Raw genomic sequence first — 13,105 nt, forward strand, 5'->3', positions numbered from 1 at the left:
AACTGCCTTTGATGTAAGGGATGACTTCAAAGGAAGTATCTGACGTGCACTAGAATCCTTTTCAACCCAGTCCTGTCTGCCAGTCCATCTAAAGGGTTGGAAAGGGGGGGGAGGGGCGTATTAGTTCTTTGTGTGGGGCCAGGCCACTACCCTTTGAAGTGTGTGTGCCCCTCCCATCCTTCATACCCAGGAAGTCCCACCAGTATGAAAAGGAATGCAGATGCAGTTGTGTGCCCTATTTTGTGGCTGTCTAGAGGGAATGCACAGATGTAGCTGTCACCCAGCCCCACCCAGACGTGTACTGGAGACAGGCTGACAAACACACACAGCAGTGAGAGCAGAGAAATGCCTACTTTCTAAAAGTGGCATTTTTAAAGTAGTAATGTTAAATCTAACTTTACCAGTAAAAGGGATATATTGATACCGTTACAAAGATATGAAACATGACAAAGCTACTCCTCTACGATCAAGAATTACAGCTTAAAAGTATATTAAATTATTCCTCAAGCTAGCCTATGAGAGGAGTAGGCCTCACAGAAGCGACAAACGAAATAGGCTGTTTGTGACTAACAACATAAAGGTACATGTCCCACCTTTTACTTATATAGCACTCTGCCCTTAGGGCCTAACTTAGGGGTGATTTCTATGTAGAAAAAGGGGAGCTTAAGACTTGGCAAGTAGTTTAAATGCCAAGTCGAGGTGGCAGTAAACCGCACACACACGCCCTGCAATGGCAGGCCCGAGACGAGTCTGAAAAATAAGCTACTTATGTGGGTGGCACAATCTCTGCTGTAGGCCCACTAGTAGCATTTGAAGTGTAGGGCCTCAGTATTTGGTATGCCACTTTACAAGGGGCTTAACTTACAAGGGACTTACTAGCAATTCAAATATGCCTGTCAGCTATACACTACAGTCATCATGTTTAGGGGAGAACCATATGCACTTCAGCACTCTTCTGCTAATTCCACTCATTCCTTAATACTGAAACTCTGGAGAGCTCCAAAAAAAAATTATATTAGCAGCATCATACTAGTAGAGGCAGTGGTGATACCTGGACCTTCTGCCAAGGTCCATGGAACTACACAGAAGACTGCTGTGCAAGACTGATCTGCTGACCTGACTTCAGGGGCAAATTCAACACCTGACTTTAACACCACGGGATTTGGAAGACTCCTGCTGAAGTAAGGCAGTGTGGTCACTGAAATAAGCAAGAAGGGAGGTCTTAAAAGAAGAGAAAGTCCTTTTACTAGAATGTGTTGTTCCTGAAATCGAAAATATTCTACATATAGGGCCTCATTACAGCCCTGGCGGCAGGCGGTACACTGGCGGTAACACCGCCAACAGGCTGGCGGTGTACTAGCAGTGATTTATGACCGTGGCGCATTATCCACGGCTATACCGCCGACCCCTCCACTTGACTGCCAGGCTTCCGCCAGGCAGTCATAATCCCCAACCGCCAACCTGTCGGGACTCGGGGTGCCCCTGGGGGCCCCTGCACTGCCCATGCACTTGTCATGGGCAGTGCAGGGGCCCCCAGGCACAGCCCCATCGTGCATTTCACTGACCGAATTTCGAGCAGTGAAATGTGCGACGGGTGCTGGTGCACCCGCTGCACATCAACATTGCTGCCGGCTCTATTATGAGCCGGCTGCAATGTTGATTGACTTTTCTGCTGGACCAGTGGAAAAGTCATAATAGTGAGCCAAGATACCGCCAGCACTGGTGGTATAGTGGCACCCGCGGCTTCGGCGGTCTTTTAGTAAGACCGCAAAAGTCGTAATGAGGGCCATAGTATCAGAATAGTGGATATATTCCAATCACCTGTTGGAAGGACTTTAATGTGTCTTACCTTACAAGTAGGTGCTAAAATGGGCGATGAAACCCTGAGAAATCTCCTTCATGATAAAAACTAAGGCCCTCATTACGACTCTGGCGGTCTTCCAGGAAGACCGCCAAAGCTGTGGGCGCCAGAAGAGCGGCAGTGGAGGCGCTCTGGCGGTTCCACCACCGGCCCGCCCTGCTAGTAGGACACCGCCTGCCATATTATAGGCCATAATATGGCCTGGTGGTGTTCTGCTGGCAGGGCGTTGCCGGCGGTGGAACTTCCTGTTCCCTGCCGGGCGACCTTCTCTCCAGAACAGGTAAGGTGACTGTCCGACAGGGGAGGGAGGTGTTGTGTGTGCATGTATGAGCCTGTGGTGTCTGTGTGTGTGCATGAATGTGTGTATGCATGTCTGAAAGTTGAAGTGAGTGCTTCAAGGGAAGCAATGTGAATCATGCAAGACTTTCACACATGTGCATAACTTACCAGTTCCAATGTTGATTGCGCTGAATCAATCAAAGCGAGAGACGAGTTCATCTCCCAACATGACTTGTTGGCAAAGGTCCAGCTGCCTTCATCCTCAGAGAAAAAGTAGCAAGTTCCAAGATACCAGATCCAGTGTTCAGCACATGGGGGCTCGAAATAGTTCACGGGTGTTAGGTCCCGGTGATCGGGGGACTTCCTTCCTTTCAGTACTGCAGAGATCAGAAATTTGAATATGGTGGTTTCTAGGAAGGTACTGGCACTGAACAGAAAATACTTTGGACATTTAGAAGACTATTCCATATGATAATGAATGTCTGGTTTCAAGGGTGGGCAACGTGGTAAAGGCTATTTATCATCTCACAGTGTAAATCAGGTTCTCAAACATTTTACACCTTGACTCAGCTCAAATTTGCAGTAGCATGGGAGCCTCAGTAAGGGCCCCTAGCTTGACTCGGAAGCTGTCAGACAGCAAAGACCAATGGCTCTACGTAGATCCACAGTTAAGAAACCCCCTCGTTCAAGCTTCACCAACCCTGGTCCTCCAAGATACCTTTAGAACAATGATACTCAAAGTAAGGCCCGGGCTGCATGCAGCCCTCTTGACCTTTACATTGTTAATTTTTTGACTTGTAAATTTCGCAAAGACATGTACTTTCCCCCGTCCATATTTTGTCAAGGTTACAAAATGTTATATGCAGCATCAACTGAAATACACAATTTGGGATGTGCCATCAAAAATAACACATTTGGGTGTCTGCTGTGATACACACAATTTGATGTCTGAATGAACTTACTCCACTTATCCCACTATCTGCTCCATGATTGGCAAGATTTAATTTAAAAAACGTATATCAGATTATATGGATCAAATGTATCAAAAACACTGCATCCAATCCCTTGTACGAGTTAACTAGCCGGCTTTAACTCCTGTATTTAGGCATTAAAAATTAAAATAATAATTACATTTTTTTCCCCTCGATAGTGTCAAGACTCCTAATGACTTGAGGTGTAACACGCAGCTCAGATACAGCCCAATCATACTGCACCACGTATCTCAGCTTAGACAAGGCCCAAACATGCTGCACCTCCTATCTCAGCTTAGACAAGGCCAATCATGCTGCACCTCTTATCTCAGCTTATCTCAGATTAGACGAGGCCAATCATGCTGCACCTCTTATCTCAGCTTAGACAAGACCAATCATGCTGCATCTCTTATATCAGCTTAGACAAGGACAATCATGCAGCACCTCTTATCTCAGCTTAGACAAGGCCAATCATGCTGCACCTCTTATCTCAGCTTATCTCAGCTTAGACAAGGCCAATCATGCTGCACCTCTTATCTCAGCTTAGACAAGGCCAATAATGCTGCACCTCTTATCTCAGCTTAGACAAGGCCAATCATGCTGCACCTCTTATCTCAGGTTATCTCAGATTAGACAAGGCCCAATCATCCTGCAACTCTTTTCAAGAGCAGAGGTCTTGAATGTTGAAGTGCCGTCCAGCAAGGCACTTACATGTTAAATAAGAAATGTACTAAACTGCTCTTCGGCACTCTTTCTTATTGCAAAATGGTGCAATGTGAAAGTAGCATAAACCAAAATGTACAAAAGGATTTGGAACATAACTGGAATATGCCAAATAAATGAGGCACACATTTTAATATAACAAATGCATACATGTATGCTTGTTAACTGTCACAAAAAGGTTTACTGTGTGGACAGAAAGAACTGATAATGTTGTGGTGTCCCCTTGCTCCTTTTCAATACAGAGATGTGTTTTGTTTAGGATATGCTGAAAGAGCATAGTTTTCTGTAAGAAACACGTCACTTTTATAGCATTCATATGCCTTATTTACCAATTAGAAAATACTTAATGCCACTCTAAGGGCCTGACTTGTCTTTCATTATATAATGATATTTGTTGCTAGATAACTTCCCTTTTCACTACACAACATTTCAGCAACCTTCATATGCTAAACTTAAGGCGGGCTCTTCAAGGCATATATTTGTTATGGTTTTTTTAAACGGGTCACCATGGGACAGCGAATAAACTAACCTGGTTAGCCTTCGAAAGCAAATACTGAAAACTAAGAGACAGAGCTGTTGGGCCTACCAAGCTCCATTAAAAATTCACATCAGTCATAAGGGTCTAATTTTCATCAGGGCCCATTCCTTATTTCTTGGATTTCTAGCAACATTAACATGCATTGAAATCTGACCCTTTTCTAAGAGGACCATAAGCTGTATATTATCCTCCAACCCGCATTTCTGGGGTAGTGATCTGCAATTCAGAGCGGGAAAGCACAATACGAAGGAAGCGTTCCTGTGGTTCTTAATTTATAACATACATCTGAATTTTCTAAATTGGTTACGTAAAAAACTATACCAACTTACCAGCACAACAAACAGACAGGGCAACTACAGCAATCAACAGAATTCCTATAACGGCAACAAGGCGTCTGGGTTTGGAAACTCTCGACCACAGGTGGGATACATTTCCTCTTCCTCCTTAAGGAAGTAAACACAACATAATGGTTAGTAAGCAAAATGACAATTGTTTATTTAATAACTGCAAACAACAGCATGCCTGTGGCCTGTTCAGTGAACAGGAGGCGAAGCAACTTGGTTGATCAGGCAGACGGGGGCAGACCTTGGGTGGGGGGGGGGGGGGTGTACGGGGTGTGACACCCCCACAAGTAAATGTACTCTTGGCTTGGTATGAGGTTCTGTAGGACCCGAGGCGGACCTGCTTTCTCTGTGTCCTTATTTCAAGGACAACCAAGAAAGAAAGACAAAACAATTACCTTAGAAATAAATAGGAGAGAGACAGGGAGATCCATCTGGTGACTCCATTTTAAAATGTGAAACCAGATCAATTGGAATCAGTACTATATTCCCTGCATGTCCAAATTCTGTGCTCATTGGGGCATATTTTAATTCACTGAGCCTCCTTTTTCTTTATTATTACATATGAGCACACTTTTTAATTCTCGGGTTGAGGATGTGCGCTGGTCAGTCACCTTTCAGGTTTGATTTATTAGACCATAATGTTGCACCATCAATACCAAGAATCTGGGCCACGTCTAGGGCTTACATGACTACTGACTTGCCTATTAGTTTACATTTGAGATTGTCTGGGGAGCGAGCCATGAATGTTTCTAAAACCTACCACTTTAATAAATGTCTGTCTAGGCAGGAATTTAATCTGATGTACTAAGTTTTCAGGCGTATTACTGGCAATCAAACACCAAATGTGATGGCATGAATGCTTGCAAATAGTCTTACCAGCAGCAATTGCTGAGGTAGAATACCAATCCATTGATTTTTTTGGTCACCTGGCTACTCTTGACAGAGGTTCACCTAATGCAATCAATACTGACCCTGTTGCTCCTGGAAACAGTACATCCTGAATCTTGGTCATTTCATCTCTCCACCCTGCAGACCCCTGCTTTTTAGTTGAGACATGTGCAATATATACCCCCTGAATCTCACTGACTTAGCTACACCCCTGAAGGCGGTGCCAAAAGAAAAGCATTTTTTGCCCTCACAGTAACCACAGAGTGTCAGGTAGGGGTGTGCAGCCTCATGCCAATACATTTCAGAACATCAGTGCAATGGAGAGCTTCAAGGAACATTGGGGTCATTCTGTAGTTTTATTCGCATCATAGGGGTTTGTGGTTTCTTAGTCTGCTGGGCCTAATTTGTGACGTTTTGAAAATAGTCTAAGGCACACAATCAGAGTCCAGCAAGAAAATATCAAGGGTTGATCACCCTTATATTGTTCAATTTTCATCCGGTTTTATTTCATGATGATTTGTATCGTGCTTGTCAAGATCTCCTCTAATCAATACAGTACAGTTTCTAACCACTTTTTCAGCCTTCTCCAGTCTAGTCTCTTCTGTCCATGATCACAATGTTTCCCCCTTTGTCTGCCTCCTTCACTATTATGTCCCCTCTTTTTGCAAGTTTTTAAGGGTCATGTTTTCCCCCAAGCTAAGATTTGTTCTTTCTCCCCAATTATGTTTCTTGATATTGTGTTCCATTTTATTAAGGTCTCTACAGACCAATTTGTAAAAAGTATTGATCGTATTGCACTTATGAGGTTAGGTGTCCACCTCGACTTGTTCTTTAAACCACTTGTGATCGTATGTGGTTGAATACGCAGATCCGATAGTACCTTGGGAATTGTGATTGAATCCTCCTCATAATCCATAATAGAGAGCAAAGTAACTGTGTCATGTATGTCTTGTATGGTAAAGGGGCTAAATTCCATCGTGGAATTTTAACTTCAAGTGCCTCGAAAACAGAATGCTTGTTTGTGACTGGCAAAAACGTGCCCAGCAGGACAAACAAACTTGCAGAGTTTTATTTTATAAAGCCAACTTTATTTTATTTCGCCAAGTCGTCTTTTCTCAGTTTCTTCTCATGACAGTTAACGTGTTCGAAATATGCAAGACTTATTACATTGCAAATGCTTGTTATACCCCGATTTCATGCACAGCAGCAACGTCCTCATAGACCCCTGAGCCACAGGACAAGGCTTCGCCAGCATGCAACTGGAATAATAAGTTAATGCAACAAACTGCACAGAAAAGATTGCAACAGGAGCGGGGGCACAGACCTTGCTTCTGTTTGAGTTTTTCGTTGCTCAGATGGATATAATTTCTGATATAAGTCTGTTTCCATCGACTTCTTTGCACTATTTTTGTCGGAAGAAAGTGTCACTCATAGTTGTTAAGATGTCACTCGAAATTACACTGAAATTACGAAAATGTCACAAGCATAATCCTTGCTTCCGTGCCCTTATTAGAATTGAAAATTCTTATGGTGTAACCTAGAAAATGTTTTACTCTCCCTTGTCAACATACCATTTTTATAGTGTAACTTGGAGGCTGAGAAGTATCGCGCTCCGACTCCAAACAACCCCAAATTTAACTAATTACTGGCCCCAAAGCAAAAAAGAAACCTTAGGGCGGAGCGAAACACAGAGCGAGCCCCGCAGTGTTGAGATGAATAAACGTTACGAAATTCATGTGATTTACAAGCTTTTATTGTAACGTTAAATGCAACCCCGATACAGGAAATCCGAAGCGCGTCGTCTTCGCAACTGTCTTTCCTCAACCTCCGTCCAACTCCCGTTGCCTAGCGATGCTCGTGCCCAGTGTAAACACACTGTGCGCGAAGCACTGTGCGCGAGCATCGCAACACATCTTCCCCCTAACAAACAGAAAATACAACGAGGAAAAAATAAAAAACAATTCCGAAAACGAAAACAATTTTACCCTCAAGGAATAATACATTCACATTCGTAGCATTATGCAAAACAAACATAATCCTGAAATTTGCTTGGTGTCCTGACTAAACGACCACACCTGCTTGTTTTCCTTGCAGGCACATCAAAATGATTGTTGACAGTAGGTACGTTAGACTGTACATTAGAGTTATAATCAGAATCATAGGAAGGCGTATACTTCCAATCATCTAACCAGTCAAATTTGCATACCTTGCGTTCTGGGCTGATAACTTTTCCTTCCTTCCCAACCAACCCAGAATTAACATTCCTACACATGGACAATGAAGACATGTGCCAAACCTTACCATCACTTAATAATGCAGAATTACAAAAAATTCTATTTACTTTAAGGGGATCTGAAAATCGATTATTACCTTTTTTTATGAAACCTGGTTTCTTAACTCTAACCACATCACCAACTTTTATGGCTTGTTCTTTGCATTTGTGTTTCGCGTCATAATACATCTTACTATGCACTTGGGAACTTTTAATGTTGTGTTTAACTTGTTTAAGTGTCCAATCAGCCTTTTTATCCCCAAAACTCCAACCCACATTATCTTTCCCTGTGGGAATTCTCCCTCTCATCAACACAAAGGGAGAATACCCTGTAGAAACACAAGGTGTCGTTCTGTATGACCATAAATTCCGCATTAATTCACATCTCCAATCCAAATTGTTGTAATTTGCCATTTGGATGACGCCCTTAATCACCCGATTGAATCTCTCCACAGCACCGTTTCCTGCCGGATGATATAAAGCCGTAGTATTATGTACAATACCTTTCCCCTGTACAAAATCTTTGAAAATGCGAGACATAAATTGAGGTCCATTGTCGCTTACTATACACTTAGGTAAACCCTCTTTCAGAAACACCTTGTCCAGGAAGTGTACAACTGAATCCACATCAGCCCTATTAACAATCTCAATCTCTGGCCATTTAGAAAAATGATCAACCAAAACTAAAAAATACTTTTGTTTATCATTGTACATTACTGGCCCTGCAATATCTATGCCTATCCTTTCCCAAGGTCCATCTGGACACGGAATAGGATGGAGAGGTGGTTTTAATGTTACCTGAGTCTTGTCAGATGAATTACATGCATAGCAGTCTCTAACTTTTCTTTCAATGTCTGAGTCCAAACCTGGCCACCAATAAGTACACTTAATTTTGTATTTGGTTTTACCAATTCCAAGATGACCTTCGTGACATATATCAATAATCCTATTTCTTATAGATGTTGGGGGAATAACCCTGCCATTCCTAAAAATTAGACCACCTTCCAGAGAAAGTTCATGTCTCAGTTCCCAAAACACACGCATACTATGATCTAACAAATGTTTATTAGGCCATCCATTCTTGATATATCTGCTAACCACACCAAAGATGTTATCTTGAGCTTGAGCTTGTTCCCAATCCTCTTTGGTAATACCTGGACAATCAATTAACACATTGGCTACTGTAAACTGTTCAATATCCGTATCTTCATCACACACAACAGGTAAAGGCATCCTGCTTAAAAAATCTGCCACCACATTTTTGACTCCCGGAACATATTGTACACTGTAATTGAAATCTAAAAGTCTAACCGACAAACGAGCTATACGTGGTGACGCTGAAATTAACCCTTTTGTTGTCAACACTTTAGTGAGCGGTTTGTGGTCACATCTTAACAACACATGAAAACCCCAAATGAACTGTCTGAAATGTTCCAAACCCCAAACACATGCAAGTGTCTCACGCTCGATCACAGAATACCTTTCCTCAGTCGGTGTAATCGAACGCGAGGCAAAAGCTATGGTCCATTCAACTCCCTTTTCATCGATCTGGGATAACGTTGCACCTATGCCTTTAGAACTGGCATCCGTTGTGACCACACTTTGCACATAGGGTCAAAACCATGAAGTGGTGGAGCATAAGCCACATCATTCTTTATTACCTCACATGCTTCATCACATGCCTCACTCCACACAAACTTAACATTAGTTTTAAGAAGTTGACGCAGAATATATGTTTTTTCTGAGAAATTGTGGACGAATTTGGCGTAAAATTCAGCCAATCCTAAGAAAGCTCGCAAATCATCTTTAGATTGAGGTCTTGGGGCATTTTTGACAGCATTAACTAATTCCAATTTGGGTTTAATACCAGCATCTGAAATTTCATGACCTAAATAATCAATTTTGTTAAATGCAAATCTACATTTTTCAATTTCTGCTGTCAAACCGTGTGTGCTCAGTCTATGCAAAACAATATCTAAATTACGATCATGTTCATTTCTGTCCTTCCCCATTATCAAAATGTCGTCCTGAAAAATCAGTACATCCTTTATGTCCGATAATACCTTGTGCATTAACCTCTGAAACATAGCTGCTGCAGAAGCCAACCCAAAAGGTACTCTTTTAAATCTGTAACAACCAACAGGTGTCACAAAAGTTGTTAAACTTCTACTATCAGCATGTAAAGGCACCTGATGGTAAGCAGCTTTAAGATCAATACTAGAAAACCATCTAATACCTTTAGTGCGAGTTAACATTTCGTTTATTTTTGGCAAAGGAAATTGATCAATTAAAATATTCTTGTTAAGATCTCTGAGATCCACACAGAGTCTCAAATTGCCATTTTTTTTTTTAACTACAACTAAAGGTGCGACCCATTCTGCGGATTCCACGGGTTCGATAATGCCGTCTGACTGAAGTTTTTTAAGTTCTTCTACTTGGTCCCTCACAGAAACAGGTATGTTTCTGACTTTGTGAATACAAGGTGTGGAATTAGCTTTCATTTGTATTTTATGTTGGAAACCCTTTAGTTTTCCAATTTGGCCAGAAAAGACATTGGGGAATTTTTTTGCAATATTTCCTGATAAATCTTCGGTATGTTGTACAATAGACACAGGTGTACTACTACTGGGGTTAAAAATAATACCCAACATTCCTTGGTCCTTCCAACCCAGTACGGACGGCCCAGAAACCGCTACATACACCTTGCAGTACGCTTGTTTGCGTTTAAATTCAATTAGCAAATTTCTGTAACCCACCATTCTAATAGGTTCACCCGTGAATGTTTTTGGAGAAATGTCAGTTTTTTCAAAGCAATTACCTAAAAAGGGTTCAAAATATTGTTGCCAAATCTCCTCATTCAGAATAGTGTAGGGAGAACCAGAATCCGCAACAACCGAAATATCAATGCCAGCAATCGTAACATGGCATAAGGGTCTACTCATGTTGTTTTTAACATTCTGTACCTTATCATCAACATTAAGAATGCATAAATTAGAATCAGACTCCTCCGATGAACCGCTGTCACATTCCCTCACACATTTAACACTTGCGTCACCCCCACCAAATTTCCTTCTGCGACACACTTTGGCAAAATGTCCCAAAACACCACAGTTTGAGCACTTCTGATTCCGAGCCGGACATTTCCTATCATTTGCCAGATGAGATTTGCTGCCACATCTGAAACAAAATTTTTTGTCTTTCAGGAATGAATTATCTTTCTCCCCTTGATAAAAATGGACTCTCTTAGACGATAATTCATTGTTTTTCTTGACTATGGCAATAGTAGCATTGTCTTCCAACTTTGAAAATGATTTTTCCTCACTGCGCAGAACAGCCTTTGCGCATCTTCCAGTGAGTTCAGCGCTTTTGACCATGTCAATAACCTCTCGTAACGGTGCTTCCCCTCTAGACCAAAGTTTCTCTTGGATATGTGGATTGGCAGTGTGCATTATAATTTGGTCTCTAATGAGTTCGTCATGAAGATTACCAAACTTGCATGACAAAGCCAAATTCTTGAGTGCAGCAACGTAATCATCTACAGATTCCTCAAATTGTTGCTTCTTATGATAAAATTTAAATCGGTCAACAGCTACGCACACGGCAGGTCTAAAATACTCTGTGAGATCTTCAAGAGCATGGCTAAAAACATCTCCTTGCTCAGGTGCTCTAATCTTTTTGTTAATACTGTTGTAAATTTTCAAACCCTTTGCACCTAAACAGTGTAAAAGAATTTTCTTCTTCTTTTCTGGAGTAAGTTCTTCTTCATCTTCAAAAGTTGAAATGTAGTTTACAAAATATTCTCGCCATTCCTCCCATCTTAGAGTAGCTTCTCCATCTTTTGGCAAGAATGGCTCAGGAGCGCTAAGATTCCATGCATTTCCAGAAGCCATGACCAAAAATTATGATGAAACAACTTTACAACAAATATTTCCTTGGAAAGGAGAAAATATTAATCCAGCAAGTTCGCTAAGTTTGAAAAAATGATGGACTTACGAAAAAAAATAATAATAATCAAACGTGCGCAGGCCCTGCGCAAGAGCACAAGAGACTTGTTTGCTTGACACTGTCAGACAATCTGAAAACGTAAAATGCGGCGTGTAGACATTTTCAGTCTGGTTTACTTGGCACAAAACAACTGATAAACAAAATCTTAATCCTACCGCTACATCAATCACCAAGTCCTGTTGAAAACAGCACGAAAATATCAAATCCTACAACTTCCTTTAAATCCTGCCTCAAGCTGTGAAGACATTTGCTTGCTGGACGTGTGGGTTCTTCCTCGGGGTCGCTAATAACTCGTCGCCAATTTTGTTGAGATGAATAAACGTTACGAAATTCATGTGATTTACAAGCTTTTATTGTAACGTTAAATGCGACCCCGATACAGGAAATCCGAAGCGCGTCGTCTTCGCAACTGTCTTTCCTCAACCTCCGTCCAACTCCCGTTGCCTAGCGATGCTCGTGCCCAGTGTAAACACACTGTGCGCGAAGCACTGTGCGCGAGCATCGCAACACGCAGCACAGGACGCACAAAGATGGCGGCTTATCGGCTCCTAGAGCCTATGTGCTTCGAAGCCGCCATCTTTGTGCGTCCAAGTGGTGTTGGGGGGCTGCTCACCTGTGCCCATACACCACACAAATAAACCATTCATACACAGAAAGGGTGGTTCGGGGGAACATCCAGGCCCAGGGAGAGAACACTGAAAGAGATGCATATCTGTGAATACTTATTAGATTTGGGAGCTTCTTCTGCTGGCATACCTGCAACTGTTGACAGCAGCAGTACCTCGACTGCCTCGCTCTTTTCAAAAGATGCGTGATGGTGCTGCGAGTTTGTCAACTTCCCGGGGCTGCCTTGCTCTGTCATGACTTCTTGCCCATATGATTGTCGGAAACTTAGCGAAGCCCAAGGCAGACAGAGAAGAGGGACTAAACCTATTGAATATGGCCTGACGTCACCATTTCCAAGTTAACGCCCCATGCTTGCCCGCTAGATACCTCTTTGGGCGGATCCCTGATTCCAGCTCCGTGTTCTGCCGTGAGGAGGCTTGGGTAGGGTGACCAGGAGTCCCGGATTTCCCCGGAGAGTCCTGGTGTCCCGACGCTTCTCTTAATTTTAAACAAATGTCCCGGTTTTTGGGACAAAGGTCAGATCATTAAATAAATGTCCCAGTTTTTGGGAAAAAGGTCAGATCATGTAGGGAAACATTAGTAAAGTATGAAATAATT

General features: G+C 42.2%; 1 protein-coding gene across 1 annotated transcript in view; it reads right to left on the reverse strand.

Moving 5' to 3' along the window:
- LOC138247176 (C-type lectin domain family 2 member B-like) overlaps nucleotides 1-12,777 on the reverse strand; it is a 45,818-nt gene extending 33,041 nt beyond the window's left edge. Inside the window, exons 1-3 of the mRNA XM_069201921.1 lie at nucleotides 12,638-12,777; nucleotides 4,702-4,815; nucleotides 2,309-2,517 (exon numbers count right to left, since the gene is read on the reverse strand). Coding sequence (XP_069058022.1) covers nucleotides 2,309-2,517; nucleotides 4,702-4,815; nucleotides 12,638-12,743 — 429 coding nt within the window. The 5' untranslated portion in view covers nucleotides 12,744-12,777. The remainder of the gene's footprint in view (nucleotides 1-2,308; nucleotides 2,518-4,701; nucleotides 4,816-12,637) is intronic.
- Between the last annotated feature and the right edge of the window lie 328 nt (nucleotides 12,778-13,105).

This window comes from Pleurodeles waltl, chromosome 7 (genome assembly GCF_031143425.1).
Source record: "Pleurodeles waltl isolate 20211129_DDA chromosome 7, aPleWal1.hap1.20221129, whole genome shotgun sequence".
Lineage (NCBI taxonomy): Eukaryota > Metazoa > Chordata > Amphibia > Caudata > Salamandridae > Pleurodeles > Pleurodeles waltl.